This window comes from Cynara cardunculus (assembly GCF_001531365.2).
Source record: "Cynara cardunculus var. scolymus isolate 2C chromosome LG 5, CcrdV1, whole genome shotgun sequence".
NCBI classification, from domain to species: domain Eukaryota; kingdom Viridiplantae; phylum Streptophyta; class Magnoliopsida; order Asterales; family Asteraceae; genus Cynara; species Cynara cardunculus.
The window spans coordinates 4,513,262-4,539,876 of NC_037532.1; the positions used below are offsets into that span (position 1 = coordinate 4,513,262).

The 26,615-nt window shown below is 31.4% G+C and overlaps 2 protein-coding genes and 1 long non-coding RNA gene across 3 annotated transcripts; 1 reads left to right on the plus strand and 2 right to left on the minus strand.

Annotated features, from left to right (window-relative positions):
• Window positions 1-2,815: 2,815 nt before the first annotated feature.
• LOC112513255 lies at window positions 2,816-3,266 on the plus strand. Its single transcript, XR_003069269.1, has 2 exons — window positions 2,816-2,890; window positions 2,974-3,266. It is a non-coding gene; the product is annotated as an uncharacterized LOC112513255 (long non-coding RNA).
• Window positions 3,267-6,604: 3,338 nt separating this feature from the next.
• On the minus strand, window positions 6,605-10,033 carry LOC112512721 (ran-binding protein 1 homolog b-like). Its single transcript, XM_025118834.1, has 4 exons — window positions 9,808-10,033; window positions 9,576-9,727; window positions 9,343-9,468; window positions 6,605-7,158 (listed from the first exon to the last, which is right to left on the minus strand). The coding sequence occupies exons 1-4, from the start codon at window positions 9,951-9,953 to the stop codon at window positions 6,932-6,934; spliced, it is 651 nt and encodes a 216-aa protein (XP_024974602.1). The 5' UTR covers window positions 9,954-10,033; the 3' UTR covers window positions 6,605-6,931.
• An 8,448-nt stretch (window positions 10,034-18,481) lies between these two features.
• On the minus strand, window positions 18,482-20,863 carry LOC112512242 (mitogen-activated protein kinase kinase kinase 18). The gene is made up of 2 exons (XM_025118110.1): window positions 20,730-20,863; window positions 18,482-19,889 (listed from the first exon to the last, which is right to left on the minus strand). The coding sequence occupies exons 1-2, from the start codon at window positions 20,861-20,863 to the stop codon at window positions 18,482-18,484; spliced, it is 1,542 nt and encodes a 513-aa protein (XP_024973878.1).
• Between the last annotated feature and the right edge of the window lie 5,752 nt (window positions 20,864-26,615).

The following is a 26,615-nucleotide window of genomic DNA, read 5'->3' on the forward strand; positions in this document are numbered from 1 at the left end:
TAATGTTTATATTTTTAATAAAATATAAATTTAAAAATATCATAAAATTTTGAAAAAAAAATATCGATATCAATATTGAATTAATCTTTTTAAAAGTTCTTCTGTTTTGGTGTAATTTCCTTAATTAAATTTTTTTAATTATAATTTAATGTAGCTTTAGTAACAACGAAATTTAATTTAGGTTTAATAGTATATTTTTTTATAAAGATAATAACTAAGTATTCTGTTAGTTATCAATGATTATCCTAATTATATTTTAGATTTTTTATATTTAAAATGAGATGTTTATCCAATATTTGATTATGTTTATCTGCAGTTAGTTAGACGAATTCAAGTATGGAGTTTTAATAAGTTGTACTTATGCGTAATTTACTTGTAATCTTAAAGTTTAAGTAATATGCATCAATAAACTGTACTTCATGCATAAAAAATCATTTTTAAGGATTTTTGTCAAATGTTCTATAATATAGTATAGATACCATATAAAGTCAAAATTGTAAATGAAAAACTCAATAACCCACCTAACCTAATCAGAAAAAGCGTAAAAACTCAACCCGAGTAATCCGACAACTAGTTGATACATAATAAGTCTACATATGTCAGGTTAGAGTTGGATGATACCTAATGCAACCCGACCTAATCCCATAAACTAGAGATACATAACACTTAGACTTTTGCGAGTCTGACATGGACTTTCCAAACCCGTTTTATGTGAGCAAAAAATGGTTCCGTTTTTTAGACTCAGTGCAATTTTGAGGTTGAAAAGGGTCTGATTGAGCTCTTTTAAACCATTTATAGGTTTGACCAATTTTAAGATCAGGCTTGCCTCCAAGATTTTGGTTTGATCTGGTTTTGAGGTCTGACCTAGACCGAGCTTCAAGCTCACTAGGCTCGAGGGTTTTCAGGTCGGGGCACAAGCAGGGCCTGGATCAGGCTCAAGACTTGGACAGTTTTGTACATCTCTCTCATAAGTTGCATAGTCACATAGATCAATAAAGAAACACCGTAAAATCTACAATTTTGAGTTGGTGTGCAATTTTTTTGTAATGTATCTATTGATGCAACCAATAAGCATAAATGACTCGGTATAATAACTTGGTGTCAATTTCTTTGTATTACAACTTATATCAACTATCTTTGATCTTTATATACTCAACAAAGGAGTCACGTTTTTATACTACTTGATTTTCTTGCCTTTACTTTGAACTATAACTTTCTTTATGTTGATTACACTTGTACGTTGTATTATTATATGCATGAGATATGGATGGTATATTGGTTCAAACCAATAACGCCTAAATGTACATTGAATTGTGTTTTAGTTTGTTTGTATTTTGTGACACGATGCAATAAAATTTCAACCCAACTGGCACACTCTGTGTTGGTTTACATTCTTGAAACATTTTGAACGAGTTAAAAATCTTCAAACTACAGTTGTTGAATTGGATCATTCAAACCAACCAACTTAACTTGGACGCACTCGTTCTTGTGAGGCTGGGAATATGTCAGTGGTTTAGATACGAATGTACATAGAAGTGGTTGGGTACCGAGTAGCAGATTTTGATTATTTAGGTGGTGACGAAGGTGTATGTTGTGTGGGCCAAAGGCGATGGGCGTTTTTTTCGTCATTTAATTGTTTAAATGGTTTAAAACTTGACAGAGAACGTTTATTTGAATTGTTGTATACATCTTTTAAATTATGACATGATATAATAGATTAATCAATTTTAGATGTTAGATAAATATTCCAGAGTAAATTATTTGTTCGTATATTTATATGTTTTTTAGCGGCTATGTATGTTTTTTGAAAATTCAACGAATCATGTCTATGTAGTTGAATTTTTACAACGAGATGGGTCGTTGATGCAAATACATTGACCCATTACCTTGATTTGTTAAAGGACCGAACTCGTTAAAAAACTACAAACACATGGACCCAATTCATTGGGAAAATATAACTACAAAAATTAGGAATGTAACTCGTTAAAAAACGCAACCATAATGACATTTTTTGTTGACTTCTTTTAAATGGACAATGGTCGTAAGAAACATATAATCACAAGGCAGTGTTCAAAAATACATGATACGATAAGGCATATAACGTTTCTGTAAGGCGTGACCCACACCATTGGCGTGTTAAGGCATGTTGTAACATGACTTTTAATGTGTGTGTGTGTGTATATATATATATACTAGAAGAGTACTCGTGCAATGCAGCGAGACATATCTCGATTTTGATGTTCTATTTTATTCTTTGTCTCTGTCAATGTTATAATACGATTTCATGTGTTTTTAAGAAAACAATAATGATTTTGTTTTTGAATAAAATATAACAAAATGTTTAATTATTATCTTTATATTATTAAACCAAAAATAAATTATTTTATTATTAAATACAAAATTAATTATAATAAAAAATTTAATTATGGAGGTTATATAAAAAAATAAAAATTATTGAATAGTTAATTTGATACTAATATTGATTTATTTATTTATTTTTCAAATTTTTATGTTATCTTCAAATTTATATTTCATTCAAAAGTAAAAACATTATCGCTTTCTCAAAATCATATAAAATCGTATTATATCAATAGAGACAAAAATAAAAAATAAACATTAAAATCGAGATTTATCTCGCTACATTGCGCGAGTACTTTTTTTGTAATTTCTAAACTATTTTACCTAAAATTGAAAATCATATGCTCACTTTTTTTGTGGCAGGCTATGATGGGCCGAGCCCAATTTGCAACCCGGTTGGTCTAAGGAATTAGGGTTTCGCTATAAAGTCTGGTCGACCGACCTAGCGATCGCCGTTCACAAGCCTCGATAACATTCCGTCGCTTGCAACCTCCGGTACTGAAATCCTTCCGGCGACGTCATGAGGGCTAAGGTAAGCTTCCAGTAGTACAAAATCTATCGACAATTGCTTCAATCCATTCCTTTATTTGATTTTTTGTTACTGTTGATGTACAGTGGAAGAAGAAGAGGATGAGGAGATTGAAGAGGAAGCGTCGAAAGATGAGGCAGAGATCCAAGTAGATCGATGAAAGCTTTTGAACTGAATCTTCTATCTCGCGTCTCCCGATGCCGTATTGTTTGGTTTATGCTCTATAGTTTTTGTTCGAATCATTGTCCATTTGTTTTCAGTTGTTATTCCGGTACTTGATCATACATTTGCTTAATGAGTTTTTATCATCATCTCCAAACATTTGAAGTTGACGTCTATTTTACAGCATTCAGTGAAACGGATCGGTTCAGTAGTATTAGATATTGCTCAATTATAGATTTGTTGTGGTGATTTGCTTGTTTAATCGGTTGAGTCGATTTCCAATTTGCAATTGTCAGTGGATCGAACCTCGATTAGAATCTGAGTTTACAATGGTCAGCCTGTTACTCTATTCTTTTGCATTCATTTGCAAGTAAAAAATTTAATGCCTATAATTTTTAGCTATGCCGGCTTGTGTTTTAGGGGTTCTTTGGTGTTTTATCGGTGGATTTTTATCGACTAATTGATCAATTCATGTTATTATTTATGAAAGAAAAATATGTAGTTCATATATTCTGAGGATTGAATATCTAAGAGCTGTAGGTGCTGCTATCGTGTTGTGTGATTCCCGTGAGATAGATAGCAGAAGTGTCTTCTTAATATTGGCTTAATGGGCTGGCTGTATAGCACATATAGCTTATCTGGGCAGCCATAAGTGGCTGTTTGTGGCTGTGTTTTAATATAGAAACAGAGGGGCTTATTCAGTCTTACCATGGAGTGGTGTTGTTTACATTCAAGCTCAAGCTTTTTACTCCAATACTGTTCCCATTAAACACGTTCCAGCCTTTAATCAGAAGCTCTTCCATGTTGTTATCGCTCTTTCATCTTCTGGTAATCGGGATTCATGGGGAATTCTCCTGTGTTTTCAGTGATAGCATGATTAGGGTTTCTACTTAGCTTCTTTCAATTTCATGATGATTCTAGCTGGTTTTGTTGCCAGAGGGTCTGTTTGCTTGTTTTTTCAAGTCCTTTACGGGTAAAGCTATTATGGTTTTTATTTGTAAGAGTTCTTTTTATAGATGGAAGGAGTTTGTTTTTTAGTCGGGTGGTTGAGTTTGCAAAAAACTGTGTAAAGCTCTCTCCTAAAAGATTACTCATTTTTTATATCATTAAGCTACTACCGAACATCAATAGCCCGCTTAATAAGCTGCGAGTCCCATTAGACTTGTTAAGGTGCTAACAAACATGCCCTTAGTTGATTCATGTTCCTCTCCTTTTCCTATGGATTAGGTTGAATCCTGTAATTTCTGTGTTTCTGCTATTTTCCTTTTTAACTTCTTTAACCTCTAACTTAACTCACTTAATTAGGTTAGTTTCTATAACTCTTGAAAATCAATATGGGGATGATTGCAAGGTGTTCGATGAAATGATGCAGAAAAAATGTGTTGTATTTGGAATTAATGCAAAAACGTGAGATGGTAATTTATTCATTGTAACAAATCGATCTGATTCATAGAGACAAATACAAAAACAACTGATCCACCCCTTAACGAGTTTAATATTGGATTATTCACCAAGTCCTATAAATATGTGTTTGTTTTTAACTTATTCACCAAGTCATCCACTTAAATTATCCTATTTGGCCTGCCAAGAAAGTTACTTGTATCCATTCAGCCATCATATTTACGTACTTGTCCTCTCAAGAAACCTATTTTCTACCCAAATACCCGGCCCTAAAGAGTAAAATCATAGCTTTTCTTCTCTTTCTCGCAGTTTCCTCCCATCATCATGCCATATTAAGTACTAGCCTTCTATATTTTTTCAACTAGCATTATCACCTTCACCCGAATTTGACCTTTGGATGCATGTCGACAAAAAAAAGCAAGACAAACTTCACATCCGGTGAGTTCAAGAGTTCACAGCATAAAACTTTCAATCAAAACCAAAATATGATTCATAAATTTCAAAGTAATGAATGATTGGAAATATTGGTAACATGCAAACAGACGCATTACTTACTTTTTCAACCATAAAATATATGGTTATCTATGCCATAAATATAAAAAAAAATGAAGTGATAAAAAATCAAATAAATATTAATTGCAAAAACTAGAGTTTTAGTGAAAATCATGTTATAAGGGTTTTTCCCCTTTGTAATCTTTAATACAAAATATAATAACACTATCAGTTGATTGCAATTATATTTTATTAATACCCATCAATTTAAAGACGAGCACATCTTTTTTATTTATTAATTTGAATATCCAATCCGTTATGCGAGCCAACTGATCCCAGAGTAACCTCCCGCTTTACAGGTAGCCTAGAGTCACCGCATCTGAACCTTCATGGCCATAAGGGAATCTTTGTTCCTCCTTGAATTTAAACCTGAGACATCCACACACTTTTGAGCTTTGGAGTCTAAGCTCAAAACCTCCATGGACGCATATTCAAAACCCCTAAAAAAAAGTTTCTATTGCAACGAGTTGATTATGTGGTAGCTCATGCACCTAATGCCTTGTACATAAGTCCGACGTGGGGGTAAACACCGGAGCAGGGGAACAAGGGGAAATTCGATGATGAATGAATCAGTCCAACAAACAGCAAGTGATTGTAAAGAGGGTTTTCATATAGAAAAAGGGAATAAAGAAATCTATAAATAGATTACATTTAATGGATACGAATCGCATGAACTACAACATGCTTCATTCCTTTTTTGTGGTTGTATTTTTCCTTTTAATGAATTCGTATTACATCTGATATTTTTACCATTAAAATCAATAATTAATGTTTTTATTAAATATTAGTGATTAATATAGGCTAAAGAGTAAAATAGCTTTGACATTCAAACTGATTAATTGACAGAACAACTAAATAATTTATCATAAATCATACATACAAAGAATTTAATTCACAATGAAAAACAACCGAACTTGTGAAAGTTTTATATTTTAAAAACCTCCTCTAAAGGACCGTGATCCTATGTTCATTTTCGCCCAACTCTAATGATACGCATCTTGGTGAGGGGGCTAGTAGAGAAGCAACAAGTCACTTTCTTTTTAGGAAATTGATAAAATAAAGAAAAGAAAAACCTCATAAATCAACTCTACCAAAGAAAACTTATGCTCTTATTGTAGTTTCAAAATATATACAGTTGCACTTTTCATGAACCCAAGTTTTTTTTAGTACAACAAAGGAATGAAAAGGTAGAACCATTGAAATAGGTCCGTCCCAGATTTTAGGACATCAAGCTATTAACTAGTCAGAAAATACATGCATGTTGTTGGGACACTGATGGCGTAATACTGTCCACGGTGGACCAAAAGATCGCCAGCATGTCAAAAAGCAGGTCCGGGTAATGTATTTCCCAAACCGTCACGTTTGTTATATAATAACTATAACGACATTTTTGAATCAAGGATATGATTCCATGGACCCCGCCAGGTACCGGGACAGAGATGAGGTAGTGGAACCAGTGGGTTCCAGTGTCTCAAGTTTTTCGAGTGTGTGGATTTGCAGGCCAATGTAAAATATGCATGTGTACATATACGTCATATACGTATGGCAATTTTTGTATATGTTTGTGCGACATTCAAAAATGTCACTTTTGACATAAAAAAAAACCCTCAAAGCATTGAATATGAAATGAAAATAAAAAATCCAATACGACTCCATTGTAAAAAGAACACGTAACAGACGTATGCATATGCATTTGACAACCAACTCCCAACACCAGCATCTGTAAAATCCCCCTATATCTATACCCGACCAGAACAACACCAACCTTCACGCAAAATCCAAAACCCAAACCTGACAGACCGACGACACTGACTCCGACTCCACATTGCATAATAGCACATCTTAGACACTTTAAAACTTACCAAGAGATGCTGTTCCATTCCTCCAACCATCTGCTTCCAAATTGCCAATTTTCTTACAAACAACTATTCATTCAGCCTTTTTTTCCTCCTCCTCTCCTGTTTTTTCAGCCACCACCTTCTCCTCCACCTTAGCCTTGGGTTCATCAGTTGACTCCTTTGGTTCCTCTTTCCCCTCTTTATCTTCCACACTCAACTTCTCAAGCAGTCCAGCTGCACCCGAAGCCTCTTTATTCTCTTCCTTCCCTTCTTGAGACTCCGCTACCTCTTGAAATGTTTCCATAAACTTCTTGCAATCTATAAATCAATACAAAGAATAACGCCCCATTACACCAATGAAAAAAAGGCAATACAAGCTTAAAGTAAAACACACATCACACAGACTAAAAGCATAAAGATTGCACCCAGTAGATCCCACCAGAGGTAGGGATAAATATATGCGAACATATCCTCTAAGAAAAACTAGAATTCAGCATACACACACTCCTAAAGAACATTGATTCACATATAGATAATAAGGAATTGAAATAAATAATGTTTTGAGAGAAAATCATTTCTAGACAAATACATACAAACAAAATTAGAGAAAAAACTAAAGCCAAACATGACAGAATTGCAACCACCCATTCCCACTGTATATTTAGGTCTTGAACAACTTTTTTTAGAAAAGAAAAAACTCATACAATAACAGTGAAAGATATTTTTTTGGTAAAGATTCTTAAAAATCCTAAGAATTTGCTAACTTGTGAGTCTTTCTGGCATGCAACAATCAGCCTTATTGAAAAGAAAAAAATAAACAAATTTCATAAATGAATAAATAGAAACCTATCATAGCATCTCTGCTAGAGTGGTTACAACCTTCAATTTATAATTTTCTAAATTGAAGACATACAAAAGCAAAAAAAATTGGGAGTCCCCAACGATTATGAAACAAAGTGGCCGGAAGTGAAATTAGCCACTTATATTCCAAATGTATCAACCCCTATATGCGAACAAAGAACAGCTTAGACCCGAAAGTTGTAAAAATATAACAAAAGTTGGAAATGTAAATTTAAGACCTTGCAATCAGCCTCTAAATGATTTTGTAAAAAAAAAAGGTTTTGATGACAGTACAAGTGCTTTACAATAACACCATAAAAGAAAAAAATAATCTATATGATCTCAGTTTTGTTTCAATGATGGCATAACCCTTGTGAGATGCTTATCATAAGAATTTCTAAAGAGGGATGATCAGCACGAAATTGTGATCACATGCAAGAAGTGGAGTGGAAAGATGGGATGTTGTGGCAACTAATAATAGGAATGTTGGGAGAAGTCTAAGTTGGCATTCAATGCTAGAATGCAACCCACGCCTTTTATTACAACCCTTCACCAATCATACTGCATAAGCATGTGGTGTAAATGCTATAGAAGAGGTTGCGAATGTCACAATGCTATAACTTTAACAAGGACAGGGGCCCTCTTCCAGATATTACAAACATCTCCCTTCCATCACAAAATCTTGCTCAGACCTTTTACATATGACATCATATCAATCCCATCTTAGAGACATGGTATACCAATTACAGAACAAATCTTATGCAATAAAAAAAGAGTGAATCAAAAATGATAAGCAAAAAAACAAGCAAAACAAATACTAAGTAATTGGTCAATCACGTGTGCAAAGAAAACTGAAAAAAAATGATGAAGCTTAAAAACCAAAAATAAAAATGTTTTGGGTACCATCAAAAGAAATAAACACGTTAAAATGTTATAACATATTGTTCATAAAGGTTCAAAGTGCTAAAGGATCTTCTATACCCCCAAACCTGAATAAAAAAATTCCGCAGGGACACATTACACCCACAAATCTTGTCAAGGAACTTTTTCAGTTTGTTGAAAGACTACCACAACCTAATCTACTATCTCGGTAAAAAAGAACTACCATTAGAAGATAGGAAGATCAACTGATATTATGCAGAATGAAATACAGTTCGTATGGCAAAGCATGCCACCAGAAAAAGATATCTGATGACTGCAAAACATGTGGTTCCTGATATATCTATGTTTACATTTTGCTTCACCAATAATGACTTCAGAATGAGCTAATGAACAACATAATACATTCCTAGCTAATACCGAAAGACCAAAAAACAAATTATTGTTCAATACATAAAGGAACAAAGAACCCAACACATCCAACAATCAACTACAATTTCCATTCTGGGATGTCTCAAGCTTTTTCAAGGTAAAATATATTTATTCGTTAACAAGAGATGATAATCAACAGATTTAAAGCCCTATATTTGTTAGACTGATAATCAACCATCTACATTCAACTTCAAAACCTAGCAACTTTCATGTCACGAGATATACTACATTAAAGGTGCCCTCCAAAAATAATAGAGAATCTATCTGATACAAGTAAATAATACACCTTGAAATGCATCAAAATCTGAAGAAAGGAACCAATAAAATGCAATCGATTGGAAGTGAACTTACTGTCAATTGAACCAAATCTAATGCAGAAAAGCTCATCCTTAAGCTCTCCATCAGAAAAATCAGTAGCATGCCACACACATGACTTATCATTGCCAGCGTGTTCTTGAACAGACATAGTAGGTATAACTACAATAGCAACAGATTAGAATCAAGAACATATCAAGCATCCAACATAACATCTTTCATACAATCAAATCCATGAAATAACATCACAAAAAGGAACTTATTCATACCAAGATGATTGGCGCAGATCTTTAAGGTTTTCGATTGTCGCATAACAAGACGAACTTTTCCGGTTTGTTTGTGCTTCAAGAACTTAACGGAACCCGCGCCTCGCTCTTTCCACTGGTTTCCATCTTTGTCGAATCGATATAACTTCGCTTTACTGAAAATTCGAAAAATAAGTTCACATCATGATCATAAACCACAAAACTTTTTAAAAACAGATCGAGAATGAAACGTTACAGATCGAGTATAGCGTCTTCATTTTCTTCCCCGGTAGTAACCGCAACTTCTTCGAGCTTGACGATCGGAGCGACCTGTGCTCCGGTGTCTTCGTCTTCGACAGCGGCAGTTTCCTCCTCTTTGTGCTCTGGATCGTTACTTGCCATTGAAGGTGAAGATGGAAGAGAGTTGCAAAAAGCAAAATGAAATCGGAGGTTCTGGAAGCAGAAACGGCGGACTGACGTTAGGGAGGGTTACAGTTACACACAAATGGAGGCGTGATGGGTTTTTGTATTTCGAATTAGGCTTTTTGGGCCACATCACCGGCTATCATTTGGGCTTTTATGGATCTGGGCTCGGATCATTTATTACATGCTTTAATTCTAATCAATTTTATCTAAATCATATCTTCTTCTAAATATTTCAAAATAAATAATTAAAATTAAAATCTTATAAAAATTGAAATTCAATGATTATATGTATATTATAATATATGGATTTGTTAAAATAAGTTTTAGAAAAAAAAACTATGTTTTTTAATAACCATTACATATAATTAGGGCTTAAATGAACCGAACGTTCACCGAACTGTTCGTGAACCGTTCGGCGGGAAATTGTTTATGTTCGTTTATTTAATAAATGAACGGACATGAATATTTTTTTTGTTCGTTTAGTTAAACGAACAAACATGAATAAGAGTCTTGTTCGTTCATTTATGTTCATAAACGTTCGTTCGTTTACCGTTCGCTTACGTTCGTTTATGTTCGTTTATATATTAAATTTAATATATAATATTTTATTTATTTACTTTGAATTCAAATAATATTTATTTATTTTCATTTAGCCCGTTTGTTTATCTTCGTTTAGCTCGTTCGTTTATGTTTGTTTGTTTAGCCCGTTCGTTTATGTTCGTTTAACATTTTAACAAACGAACATAAACGAACACGAACACACCTGATTTCTAAACGAACGAACACAAACACAAAGATTTTCGTTCGTGTTCGGTTAAGTTAAACGAACGAACATGAACAAGTCTTCGTTCGTGTTCATTTACAGCCCTACATATAATATGAATAAAAAATGGTCAATCGTATCTATCTTAATTAATTAATAATTTTATTAAAAGTATATCTAATAATTTAATTAAATATTTTAATAAAATTATTTAACACAATTTTATTATCCATGAAACAACATGAGTATAACTTCAATTTTATGTTACATAAACATTTTTAGAATTGTTATATTTGCATTTTGATGACTAAATATATTGAATAATAATAAAAAACAATAATATTGTAATTAAATAATTAATAAATATTATTAATGCATAATTTTTCATTAAAATAGATTAGTAATTAATTTTTAGTTTATTTTAATTAATATTAGTAATATTTAACTTTATTAATATTTATAATTTTCAGCTAGCTTATTGAAACACTGCTTGGAATAGTGTTTTGGGAGCTTATTTTCATTTTCTCCATTTATAACCGTCATTAATATTAATTATTATATACTATTAATAAATATTAACTATTAGTTATTAATCATACATTATACAATATACATTAATATTAATTACTTACAATAATATTAAACATATCAATTATTTTTATAATTGTTGTTCAAAATACTTAGTTATAAAAAAGTATATATATATATATTAAAATATTTATGTAAATTACATAAAATTTCTTGTTTTGTTTATAGATGGTAAAAATGTGTAAAATGATTATAATAAAATATTTAATTTAATTATTAATTATATATTCTTACAAATTATGAATTAACTAGAATATGTGAGGTTGACACTTTTATGTTTATTCATATTATATCTAATGGTTATTTGAACTCATAAATTAATAAATTTAAAAAAAAAACTTGTTTAATAAATCCAAAGTTTATAATAATCAATTTGAATTATTCTTTTAGTCAACATATCATATTATTTACTTTTATCATATTTTTTGTATTAATTAACATATTATATTTTTAGAAGTTTGTTTTAATTATATTATGAAATATTGCAACTGTTTAATTTTTGAAGATGCTCTTTTGATCATTGTACGTGTTTAAAAGCTGGTTTTACCAAACATGATTTCTTCATCAGCTAGTTTATCATTTACCAGCTAACTTATCAGTCATCAACTAGTTTATCAGTCAACAGCTAGCTTATCAGCTAGTTTGCCAAACATAGTCTAACTTACTTAAACTAACTAGTATACAATCAAAATGATCGTAGTTAAATGATAAATTTATAAACATATGTTGAATATATAAAGAGACGTAATTTGGCACCGGAGATGATTAGTGATATTCTAATGAATAGTAAAATTTGAGTGCTAAACTTTAGTACTATTGTTACCTTTAGCACTTTTCGGTGGAGATAGTCTCATATTTTATGGTTTGATTAGAATCGATTTTCATTTTCGATGGTTTGATTCTAATTGGTCATGGGGTTATATTATAAGGTCAATTAGCTTCAGAGCTCGTTTTAGATGGTTTGATTTTATAAGGTGTTGGGTTTAGATTTTATAAAAGGGCAAATTGCATGAAAAAGTAACGTACTTTAACTTGATTCCTATTTTGGGTAACGTACTTTCAAAACTTCCATTTTGGTACATAAGATGTAAAGTTTTAAACATTTAAGTACTCAARTAACTGGTTGAAGCATTAACCGGTTATCAAAATATTTTCCTAACCTTGAACATGATGTTTTCTCTACTCACAATTCTTTTTTTTATCATCAATCATTGTAGTTCATCCATATTATTTAAGTATATCAAATGCAACCACTTTTCTCAATTTACATATATATGTTCACATTTACTAATCTGATATATGAAAGAGTTATATAAAGATGGAGAAGAGAATGAAATATATGTATATAAAGAGGATACGTGATGGTGTAATTGTCTAGTATATGTATTAATACGGACTTAACAGTCATATTTAAATTCTAAAAATAAAAAGGATATCAGGTTAATCGGTTAGGGTTCGTTTTGGTTCAAGTTATCATAACCTAGTTCTAACCGAATGCCTAAAGTTTGAAGATTTTACAATTCAATTAGACATCGGGTTGGGTTGATCGAGTTTTTAAGCAACTCTAATTCCCCTACGCAATAAATAAACATTAAAAGGAAACATAAAAACTAAAACCATAAATAGGTAAATTTTTACTCTCATTCCATAAAGACCCAAAAGGTTTAATTCCGAATTTTACACTCCTGATATAATTATATTTTAATCTTGATATATTTGATATAAATGGTTCTCCTCTCCTTTTTAGTTTGATAATTTAAATGCATGGCGCACATTGAAAAAGTCGTAGTCTCGTCGTAATTCGTATGGCTTGAGGTTTGCTCTCGTCGCCACGCTGCGTCTCACATCATTTTAAAATGTTGCATAAAATCAAGAACTAAGATAAAAATTTAAATTAAGAACAAGAGAATTAAAACATGAATATATATATATATATATATATATACAACTAATAGATCAAGGGAAATAAATCGAAATAAAACAAGCTCGAACCCAAATTAAGAAAATTTATCCAAATTCAAACATTATATTATTTTTTCAAGTTGAGTGATAGGGATCTAGATATTGTATCTCTACAACAATAAGTGGTAGCACGTATAAGTATACATCTCGAGTTGAAAGATTAAATTCAGATGACGAATTTTTGAAGACTTTGATTGGTTTGAATTAACAACTTCAATAACATAATATATAAAGATAGCATTGTGGTGAGACATAAACACAAATTCCAGCAGATAATGTTGTAGGGATGCTACAGCAAGCAGTCAACAATAACTAGTTCCACCATCTATTTGGAGAGTACTTCTCTCGGACTTTCACCATCGCACTATATTATAGCTTTCAACTCATATCTCTATGTGGTATTAGGACCACGAGTAGTGTCAAATGATGTTCTCAAAATATATGGATAAACAAATCTTTTTGTTAAAAATCACTCTCTCGAGCAAATTTTCATATCATTCAAATTGGTGTGTGTAAGTAGTTCATATCTAAATCTATTACACTTTAACAAGTGACCAGCCCGTCGAGAATTAATTAGTTTGAAAAATATAAATGACAAATCTCTTTGTCAACAACTCTCTCATGTCTATTTTTCATATCACTCAAATTGATGTGCATTCAATGGGTTATCTCTAAGACCATGACACTTTAACACTTTCAAAGTGATCGACTTGTCAAGAAGTGTCATTAATTTTATAAAACTTGAATGAGATAGTAGAACATTGTTATTGCGAAACAACGTTCATTTTCATTCGGTTTAAAATCTCACCCTTTGTCTTACACCCAAGCTAATGGAATTAGCTACTCATTACAGAAAGTAAATCACAAGGAAAATAAATAACAAAAAGTAAAGACATAAATATAATTACGAAAAATAAATGACTGGATGTAAAGAGCGAAAAATAAATGACTAAGAAAAATAAAGTAAAGACAAGATGCAATGTTGCAGCAATATAACGTAAATAACAATATTTAAAAAAATTCAAGAGCTAACTTGAATATTAAGAGCAAAGTCAGATGTGAATCTGACTAGGAATGAACAAAATGAGCTCCAAAAGCCTCTATTTATACTAGAATAGAGGAAGAAAAGAAAAAAGTTAAGAAAAAAAATGAAGTTCATAAAATGTAGACAAAAAATACAAAAGTACAAAATGAACCATCATAAAAAGTACAAAGTGGTATTAACCCATAGATTATTCGGTGAAGGTTTTAGATGTGGTCCAAAGCTGAGAATAGCTTGTTTTTATGAAATTCACCAGCTTAATGCATGCAGCCTTCCAAAAAGCCACAATTCCAGCTGATTCTGCTGCACAAATGTTGCCGCATATAATAGCCTGCATTTTGATCAAGTAAGTCATCCTTTGGTGTAGAAACAAGTAAATAACACACTTAGCCCTATTAAATAATAAAGGGAAAATAATGTAATGAAGATGACTCAATATTTGGGATAAAAAGAAAATATCTAGCTAACAACTATAAGAATGAGTGTTTAATACATTGAATACTCAATGCATATCACTGAGCTCCAACAACTTCGCTTCGCTTTGACTCGTTAACACATCTAACATGGGGATGTATTGTTCAAATTTAATATTTGATTACTTAAATAAAAACATACAACACATAGATGGATCTAAAAGGTTGTGTTTTGATTGCACAATAGCATACAACGAAACAAAACGATAGCATATTTAAATATCAAAAAAAAATTATAGTACATCAGAAAATTTGGTGATTGACCAGAAATCCACTGAGATCCCCTAAATACACCCTTTGGTACAACACTTTACACAATTTGAAAGAATTGTTACAAGTCGTGGAGAAGTTAGGTTGGTCTTATTTTATTTGGTAATTGCAAATCCCGTTATCTTTACATGTACTCTGTCAATGTGAACCTTTTTGGGCGTGTTTGTGAAACAAAATATATATGTAATTTTTTTTAACATTGTGAACCGAGCACATATGGAACAAATATATTACGAAACAAATATATGTTAACCAATACATTAAATATACTTAGGTGGGAAAAATCATATGAAAACAAATCTTAAGGTAAAGGTTGTAAAAAATCTCATAAATTTCAAAGTTTTTAAATGATTAAAACTATATATATATATATATATAGAGAGAGAGAGAGAGAGAGAGAGAGAGAGAGAGAGAGGAGGTTTTGTTGGGAACCAAAAATTGATTAGGAAGTCAAAAACCATCCACAACGTGCAACATGTTTTTTCTTCATATTGAATATTCATCATGAACAACTGATTAATGATAAATATGGAGATGTTTTTTTATCATGAATCACACATTCATAATGAATATGTTAAATGTTAAACTGTAGGTGGTTCCCAACTTGTAATCAGTTTTAGGAACCAAAAATTTATTAGGAAGTCAGAAACCATCCACAACGTGCCACATGTTTCTCTTCATGATGAATATTCATTATGAACAACTGATTAATGATGAATATAGAAATGTTATTTATCATGAATCACACATTCATAATGAATATGCTACATATCAAATTACAGGCGGTTCCCGACTTATAATCAGTTTTAGGTTATAACAAAATCTGCTCTGATTCCTAATACATATTTCTTCATATGGACAAAGACGAAATCGTGTAGTAGTTTGTATTTTTGCTTTTACATACAAATACATCATTAATTAAATATATTGTTTACTTATAAATAATAAAATAATTTTTAATAATTTATTAAGGACGAAAAAGATGTTTTTAATAAAAAAAGAAAAGAAAAAGAAGATGCAATGAATTTAAATTGTCCCAAAAGAATTGCTATTTTTGTGACAAACACTTGGATATTTTAGTAACGTGTCATCCTTAAATAGCACATTAGCTTAATCAAGGATAAACATGCATAGTTCCTTAGGTATATATGTGCATCCTAAAGAAACTTATAATCCAAAAGAGAATTGTCTTGCATAAAAAAAAATGTCGTAACTCGTAGTACTACGTATTTTTATTGGAAATCAGTTAAAAATACAGTATAAAGTTATTTACTGTTAAGTAATAAATACTTATATGAAGTTTTGTACCCTGTAGGCTTAAAAACAAATGAATACCTCGAGGAACCCTCTCATATCGTTTCTAATGAGCCAAAACGAAAACAGTAAACATATATTCAAAGTAACTAAAATTACAGTAAATGGTTACTTAAAAAATTGATATACATCTATATCTAAAAGGATTTGAAAAATATATATGGAAAGAAAAAAAGAGAGAGTGATACTATTTTTCTAAAACCGCCTAAACAGTACAAACCACAAATCCATCTGAACCATCCATTTTTTATTTATTAACGATTATATTTGAATAGGATGTTACAGATTGTTGTATGTGAAGTTGAGTAATGCTTTGTAGGTAAAACATAATAAAAAGTAGAATGTGACAATATTCAGAGATATTCATATGTGAATTTTAATTACCGTTTGTACGGTAATCCGTTTCAAAATGACAGGTGAATTAGGATAATTAAGAAATGAGATATTAATAGATGAAAATGAGGAAATACTCTTATTTACACAGTTTGTAAAAGAAATAACCTCTATATATATAACTTTGTTTTGGCTTAGGATTATGGGACATAAAACCATAACGTATGCTCGAAAACGGTTTATTAGCAGGGTTAAATTCACATGATTTGAATATCATATATTTTAATTGTTTAATAATAGAATACATTAATATACAAATCAACAAAAAACCATGTTATAAAAATATCTTATTTTGTGGTAAAAATACGAATCTTAAAAATACAACATATTTTGGAGAAACATGATAGCCATATAATAAGATGCATTTCCATATTTTGCCCTACAACACGAGTCGTTCATATAAACTAAATTGGAAATCAGATAAATTTACGAGCCGTTTAAAGCGTGACGGTTTAAAATGTAACTCGAAAAAACAATGACTTAAAAAAGAAATGACATGTTTAGGAATTTGGAATTGCAATGTCCGGTGTACGTCTCCAACATCTTACGTGTGAGCAAGTGCTTGCTTATTGGTTGGTACACATGTCATGACAATAGTCTTAATGAAAATATAGTTTTTCTATTATATAAAATCCAAATTAATACGTTATGTCTTATCCAAAGTAAAGGTGATGACTTATTCATAAGGTTGAAGGCATTTTTTTAGCTTGCCCACTGGTCTACGGGTCTAAAAAGTATTTTACCACATGTAAGGATATAAGGAAACCGAATGAACACAAACAGTTGTTTGTTTATTTTTGTTTGTGTTCGTTCGTTTAACTTAATCGAATAAACGAATAGTAAACAAATGAAATATTTATTGTTCAAGTTCGTTTAAGTTCATCCATTAAGATACTAAATGAACGAACATAAATATACTTAAAATCAACAACTATTACTCACCATTTCGTTACTAAAAAATGATATAATAAAATGAAAAATCGGGTAAATAAGAGAGATAAAAAAAGAATTCTAAAAAATTTAACTTAATTAACGATTTCACATATTAATGTTATAAATATATAAAAATATTTATATATAAACGAACGTATACAAGTGAAAGAGACCATCGTTTACGTTTGTTCATTCAAGTAAACGAACAAAAAAATATGTTAATATTCGTTCATTTATTAAATAAACAAAATTTCCGGTAAATGATTCGTTGAACGTTCGGTTCGTTTACTGCCTTAACCATATGTAAAATAAAGATTTAACATGAATTTATTAGGAAAAACCAAAATTTTACCATCACGGATGAATTTTGACAGCCACTAAGGGGCCGTTTACCAAATACTTACCCGGTAATTACTTACCGGCAAAAATTAACACTATCATTTACTTACCGGGTAAAATTCAGTCCATCAAAACGGCATCGTATGCAACAATTTACCCGGTAAACACTTACTGTGATAAGAGTCGTTATCATCACTTACCGGGTAAGACTCTTCTTGGTCCACGTCTTGCTCTTACCAGGTAAGAATTTTGGTCCTTACCATATTCATCAGATAATATAATGTGATTTAGTAAGCGCTTACTCGGGTAAGCATTTGGTAAACGGCCCCTAAGACTTGTATGAAAATACAAATAGACGTGTTCAAATTCGTTCATTAGTCTTAACGGGTAAGTCCAAAACCATCGGTTTTATCGAATACAAGCTTTCTTAATGGATTAAGATGTAGGTAATGGTGGTGTTTATAATCGGAAGAGATGTATGTCCAAAAGTAGATTGTTTAGATATAAAAAGTAAATATATTGTCGGTAGATAATTAATGTGAAAATAATGGAGTAGAAAAGGTTCAAAATCTGGTATGAAATTAAACGAAAACAAATAAATGTGTCGGATGGCATTCCGATTAAACAATAATGACTTTCTTAATGACACATACATACAGCAACTGTAATTATTATATGTGTCTCTATTGCTCCAACCATCACTTGTACCATCCGCATGGTTGTTGGCACCACCATCATCATCATCAAAACCACCTCCGCCTTCCTCGTCGGAATATCCATCTTCCTGCCAACTTCTTTCCTCTTCTGTACTCGTCGGACCACCTTCCTCCGCCGCATTCCTCACCAACTCCCACCCGTCAGATTCCCAATTCGCTGCTGCTGAATTGCAAGATAAGATCCCCATCCTCCGTTTTGCATCTGATGAGTTCAAATTTCTAGTCGACTTCTTCATCTCCGACGTCTCCTCATCGGAGAAATTCGAGTCTGACCAATCGAACACGCATCTTGGTGACAATTTTTTGGTGGTGGATTCTGTTGAATTTGAAGAAGAAGAAGAAGAAGAGCATGATGATAGAAAAGGGTGTTGTAGCAGCTGATCGGAGCTCCATCTTTCCGACGGGTTTCTTCTCAGACACTTGTGTAGAAAATCACGTAACTCGTCGGAAAAGTGAGCTGGCAACTTGGGTAACTCATCGGAGTACCCAATTTGACAGAGAGTATCAATTCCTCTGTCTTCCCACGCTGGCTTTCCGGTGACCATTTCGATCACCGTGCACCCCAATGACCAAATGTCGGATTCCGGTCCTTGATACTCCCCACGGACGACCTCCGGCGCCATCCACAGTGGACTACCACGTGTTCCCGATATCGGACCACTCATTTCCACCGCCGACCCAAAATCAGCAAGCTTGGCGGCGCCGGGATTCTCCCCAATCAACACATTCTTCCCCTTGACATCGCAATGAACAATATTTTTCCGGTGAATGTAGCTCAACGCCGACACAACACACCGCGTGTAATTCCGAACAGTGGCATCCTCACCTTGTTCCGCCATGTCCGCCACCGTGCCACCTGGCATATACTCCATATGTAAGTTCCGATACACCACTGAAGAAAGCTCCGACGTGAAATCGTCGCCGAGATACTCAACAACATAAGGCGATGACAATGATTTCAGAATCCGAATCTCATTCTCTAAAGCTTGAGAGAAGCGGCCGGAGGTTTCCTCCACGGACTTAACCGCAAACCGGCGTCCATCGGATTTATCAACGGCGAGGCTGACAGTTCCAAAGGAGCCCCTGCCGATGCAAAGGCCTCGTACCCAATTGGGTGATCTGTTGATCATTTCAAGTAAAGATTGTATTAATGGAGATAGGGTTTTTGGTGGTTAGTGGGGAGATGAAGAAGGGGTATTTATAGGAGAAGAAAAAGGAGGCTGACAAATGATACGGGCTTTTATCCTTATCTACCAATTTTTCTTACAATTAATTTTATTTTTTAATTTAATTTCTATTTAATATACAAAAACTTTTTTTAATTGATGTAACAAAATTTTATATATTTAATGTAACAAGAAAAACTCCTATTTTTTAGCCTAATTTTATAACATTTTAATGACCTGGAACGTGAATATTAAATTTTAGGGATAAAATTTGATTATCGGTGTAACATCTCAGGCTAACTGTATCAGATATTGTCCGCTTTATCTATAAATAAACTGATAGTATTAAAATACATTTATAAAAGGAGGTATTCAGTAAGAGTGTGCATTGGACGGGCCGGACAAGTTCGAGTGGGCAAATCAAAAATCCGATTGATTTCAGATATGGTAATCAAGCCCAGATTCTTGGGTTTCGGGTTGGGGTGGGTCGGATTCGGTTTTAGTTGTAATGCAAAATATATGTATTCAATCGATTTTTGATGATGAATTTAATCGATATTAATGATTGATAAATCAATAATGTGTTTAGAAACTAGAGAATAGCACGATCGACTAGGATTTTTAGTAATTCAAAAGCTAATTAGACAAGTAAATTTATTTATATAGTATTTAAAATATATGTGTATATATATTTCCGGTTTTCGGACGGCAAAAAATAAACCCAACCTAAATCCAAATTTTACCTGAAAAGTTGGTTTTCGAATTTCGAGGCATTCAGATTTTGCATAAATACCTTATTTTTGGTCCGGGTTCGGGTCTAGATTTCGGACCTTTTGGATTTTGCATATCCCTAGCATCCAATCCCTTATTCACCCCCTTGGGAGCGTCCTTGGTGGCACAACAGTTTGGTTCTGGCTCTAATACCATTTGTAATAAGGGCCAATCTCTATTGGCCCCATAAGAAACTCGCCTCCAATCACAAATGTGAAGGGAAAATTTTTGGTTCAGTCAACGGTTGAGGCTAGTAGGAGGGCCTATGATCAAACTTAGGAACTGTCTTGTACTTGCACAGTCTTCCCATCCTTTTGCCAACCTGTATGTGGATGTCAAATATATCGATTCATTTGAAGCACAAGCTAATACGAGTCGACCAGAAGAAGCAAGGCTTTAGATTACCATATTCAATTTGCTCCAACAGAAAGGCATGGTTCTATGTACTTGTGGTGACTTCCACCAAAATAGTAAATCTTGAAATTCATTTCATCGATTAAAAAATTCTTGGTTATATGAAATAAAAAATTAAAACAAATTTTGGTGTATATTTAATATAATTTGCTATTTTTAACATTCTTATTTAAAATTACATTTTTTTTACTTCATTATTTTTATTTTTGGGTAAAAATAGTTGACCTTTATACATTTATTTTCTACTTTTTGGGATAATTTTCTTTTAATTTGGTGAATTAATGATGAAAAAATAAAAGAAGAAGTTTATAGTTGAAACGCCAGAACACATGGAGAAGGCGACAGCGATGAGGTTAAAGCTAAAAAGCAATCTGGCAGGTGGTCCCACCTTTGCTGACATGGCGGTCTGGTATAACTCCACGTCAATTCAACAGAAGGATAAAGGTGGGTAACCGTAAATGCCAATAAGGTTGTGTGTATTCAAGTCGGTAGACGTGTACAATCATCCTCCATAGGCAAAAATAAAAATGGTTAATTCAAAATTGAATAAACTTTTATTATTTTTATAAATATTTTTATTAACTGATTTTCTATAAATAGTATTAATAGTTGATTTTGTAAAAAAAAATTATACACATACATACATACATACATACACACACACACACACACACACACATATATATATATATATATATATATACTTAGGATCATGTGAGACCCGTAAGACCAATTCTCAACCCTTGAATTAGATCTACAATCTGAACATTTATAAAACATCACGAGACTTCTTAATAATCACAAAATTGTCACATTGCAACTTTAGACCATTAGATCATTAGTTTATAAAGTTGATCAATGAATATAAATTGGTCTTACGAATTTCACGAAAAACCTTAGTCTCACGTGAACCCAACCTTTTATATATATATATATATATATATATATAGATAGAGAGAGAGAGAGAGAGAGAGAGAGAGAGATATCTTGAATATATAAATAATGGGTTGGGTTCACATGAGACCAATTTATGTTTATTGATCAACTTTATAAGCTAATGGTCTAAAGTTGCACGGTGACAATTTTGTGATTATTGAGAAGTCTCGTGACGTTATAAATGTTCAAATTATCATATTATAGATTTAATCAAAGAGTTTAAAATTGGTCTTACATAACTCACGAAAAACCTTTGATCTCATATAATTATAAGTCTATAAATAATTATAGGATATATTTATTTGGGGGGTGTTGTGAAATTTAACGCGGTAACCGAAAGGGAAGTTGTAATAATGGAATTAATGGGGGAATGGCTCATTCTCAAGTCCACATCACCATCCAAAATATGTCAGCTGCAAATTGTAGGTATCCAATTCAAGATCTTCCTTCATACCTTCTTTGTTTCTTTCTCACAAAGGACATTTTCGTCATTTGCTTTTTCAAAAAATCGGCTATAAAATAATTATATTCCCTTAAAATATCTCATATAAAATTGCAGTTATAATTTTTAACAACTAGTTTTGTCGTTTTTACGTGTGATCTACTATTCATCTGCTGTTCAAACAAAAATACTGATTTTTAGATGTACATGTATCACTAATTGAAAACGGTTAATATATCTTGTCGTATTTATATGAATCGGGTAAGTTTTATGTTTGGAAGAAATTGGAGTTTTGTGATGCGGGTGGTTGTCGGGAGAGAAAAGGTCGAAAAGGGGCCACACATAACTAACTCGATTGGACGGTAGACAATGCAACGTGCATAACCGATTTAAAAACCAACACATGTGTTAAATTTCCGACATCAAATTTATATCGTCTCACTTTCAATCCTGATGCGTTTTAACCGATCATATATTTCCATTTTAAACCCTGGTAATTTAGAAGTATAATATTGAAACAATGGGGTTTTAATAATATACTCTTGATAATTTAACGAATAATAAAATTATTTATTTAATATATTTAAACAATTAAAATGAATATTAAATTCCAAAGGCCAAGTTGTTGATTTTGTGTTTGAGGATCACAACTTGATGGCAACCAATCCACATGCACTTTGGAGGCTTAGAAAGTTACATGTGAACATGTTTCCACTCTCAAGTTGAATCTTTGATATGGATTTTAAATTCTTTAAAAAAGATACAAAATATTTTATTTTTTATATTTTGTATTATAATAATTATATTATAAAAAAATATTTTTATTAATTGTGTTCAAAACTTTATGCATCGATGAATACGGGTGTATAATCAGTTTCGTATTCAATATTTTTATATAAAATTAATTTAATATGATTATTTATTAGATATTGAACTTTTATAATCGATATAATTTAATTGATTAAATATAATTCAATTAATCACTGAATTAAATAGATTCTATGAATTAGACTTGATTCATTTAAAATTCTGAATCGTTCACTCAAAAACACTATTAAGTAATAGAGATTATATAAATTCATGCAATTGAGTTAAATTAAATATAATATTTATTTAATGAATATGAGAGGGTTGTAGTGGATATTCATATGTGAATAATAAAGAAAATCATACAAAACAAAATTTATCCAAAAATATGTTTCATACATGCAATTGAGTTAAATAAACTAATCCAACCTAATGTTTGCGGTTTGAAGATATTTGAACAATTCAATTTAATATTTGTGGTTTGAAAAATCTTAATCTAATCTAACCCAAACTAAAGTCTTACCCAACCCAAACCGTATGGGTTGGTCGAGTTGATGCTTTGGTACATTAATATTTTTTTTTCATCATTGACCATTTGGTACAACTTATCCATACTTCTTACATATATTATATCCAATTAATTTTCTCAATTTACATATACATGTTCACAGTTACTGAATGTATATACAAATGAGTTATATAGAAATGTAAATAGATTGAAAATATGTGTATATGAAGAGTGTACGTGATAGTGTAATTGTCTAATGTATATATTAATAGAAATTTAACAATCATATTAAATTCTATAAATAAAAAGATATCGAGTTCATCCGGTTGGGTTGGGTTCAAATAATAATAACCCAATACTTTATGTGTATATAAGTATTTCATAAAACAAAATTTACTCAAACAACATTTCATATATACATATGGATTAACACTTCATAATGATACCATAAAAAAAGATATAAACCAGTCATAAAAAGTCTTTAAATTTCAAAAACAGTCATGTCCTCCAACATTGAAGCTTGAATCCGTTATAATAACCAAACCGTAGAACACGAAGAATCACGGGTATCCCTCTTTGCATTCCTTAACGTCATAAACTCGACTATAAAGCATCACTTGCACAAGTTCACAAAACATTCAATGTGAACTATACCGATATATATATATATATATATGTATTGTATGATTCTTTTCATAAGTACTAAGGTAAACTCATTTTTTTTCTCATACTTACAATGAATAAAACGTGTATACTACAAATTTTAAAGTCAGTTTATATCTAATATTTAATAAAAAAATTGTTGCAACTTCGTCTTTTATATTTGTTCTCACTTTCTATCGTAAGTAGGTGATCATAAAAGAGGACTCGATAGTCCATTGATTACGACGATAAAGAGGTCTTCATAATCTATTGACCCCTAAAGTATTTACGTGTCCTAATATAATGTTTTATAAAACCTAAGTTTATAGAACCAAAAAATAAATAGCCATATCTAAGAGTGTTCCATAATTTTCTAAGTCGGTTTTGGGTATTATAACAAGTTTTTAGGATTCTTTTTAAATAAAATGTCTTATTAGTCATCTTATATAACATTATTTGTAGATATGTCATATAAAAAGACGAGTTTACAAGACAATTATCAAAAGTGTCTTATGAAATAGTTTATACGATATTTTATTTTAACAAAAATCATAAAAAACTTGTTACGATGTCTAAAAGAATGGAACGTTTTTATTCTTTGGTCATATGAACTTAAATGGTAATGCTAATTGCACACCCTTTAATGTCAGAATCAAGTCAATTCATACATTAAAAATGTAAAAATATGTTTTGATGTTGATGTATGTGAAAAATAAATTTTATAGATAGTGTGCATTTAGCAATATATGGGGGTGCAATCAGCCCACCTCGAACTTAAATCCTACAGAAGACTCTATCACGTCACTTGAACACTTTATGCATTTTTTTTAAATGAGATTACGTCGTAGTGCAATTTCATTGAATTTGTTTGCCTATGTTGGATTTTCCACTTCATCGAACATCCTCTCGATACTAGACTTTCGAAAATGCTCCAATACGTTTACAATTGAATATTTAATTTTGATTGCTTGTCGTAACTGTATCAGACGACTTTTTGCATACCGATTTACTGTGTGTACCTTTTCTATCATAAAAGTTATAATTACGAAAATCAGTTAAATGGTTGTATGAGATCCCGTCAAACCCTTCACAAACCCGCCCCTAAAATATATAAAAATAACCAAAAATCCGAATATATACGAATTTAGTAGTTTGTAACAACCGATAAAAGATATTTTAATTAAAAACAAAGACATTTTCATTAATTAAATGTTATTTAAGAAATAGACATGAAAAACAAAGTTGTCCAAAAAGATTTGGGCACAAAAATAAGGAGTGTGGGGGAGTCCACAAACACAAAACATAAGACGTGGGATCGTTGTTTGTTTGTCGATTTTGTGAGTCTTCATGTGATTCTTTCGCTATTCATCCTGTTTTTTTGAGGTTATCATAACTTGGAGAACAATAATTATAGAAAAATCTCTTAACTTTCAAAATTAAGGGGTCGTTTATCAAATGCTTATTTGGGTAAGTGCTTACTAAGTCATATTCCCTTACCGAATCAATATAGCAAGGACCGAGAGTCTTACCCGGTAAATGATGGCGACGACTCTTACCACAGTTAATTTTTTCTGAAAAAATTGTTACATACATTGTTGTTTTGGTAGACTAAAATCTTACTCGGTAAGTAAGCGATATAGTTGAATTTTAATGTTAAGCGCTTACCGGAGCGTTTAGGCAAACGGTCCCTAAGAGTATCTCTAACATTTATGTTATTTTAGAAAATTTAAACATTTAAAAAAAGTTTTCCTGACAGTTATGTTCAACTCTTTTTTTTTTCTTTTTAATTCAAGGATGAATAAAAATACTCTTATGACCATAAAAGTTCAAATGCAGTGACTCCGAGCTATCTGTAAAGCAGACGGTCGCTCTAAGATGATTTGAACTCTCTTTTGAAATTAAAAAAAGAAAAGAAAAAGAAAATCTCTAAATATATATATATATATATATATATATATATATATATATAAAGAACAACCCTTTACATTTGTACAACCAATACAACTCAATCTTAACCGTCTATTTAATTTAATGAATATGTAATTTTATATAAATTTTGATTGTTTCCTAATATAAAGTATTGATCATAATTAATGAATCGTATTCATCTTCCATAAATATTTAAATCATAATAAATAAACTCTCACAATTTTCATAAA

What these genes read in the sequence shown, in the direction of transcription:
- LOC112512721 (XM_025118834.1), bottom strand. Translation starts at nt 9,953, where the DNA reads ATGGCAAGTAACGATCCAGAGCACAAAGAGGAGGAAACTGCCGCTGTC. An exon ending in GATCTGCGCCAATCATCTTG is followed by an intron (nt 9,469 to 9,575) that starts GTATGAATAAGT and finishes TTGCTATTGTAG; the next exon opens with TTATACCTACTATGTCTGTT. An exon ending in TAGATTTGGTTCAATTGACA is followed by an intron (nt 7,159 to 9,342) that starts GTAAGTTCACTT and finishes ATTGATTTATAG; the next exon opens with ATTGCAAGAAGTTTATGGAA.
- LOC112512242 (XM_025118110.1), bottom strand. Translation starts at nt 20,863, where the DNA reads ATGGTATTAGAGCCAGAACCAAACTGTTGTGCCACCAAGGACGCTCCC. An exon ending in GAACCCGGACCAAAAATAAG is followed by an intron (nt 19,890 to 20,729) that starts GTATTTATGCAA and finishes AATGATCAACAG; the next exon opens with ATCACCCAATTGGGTACGAG.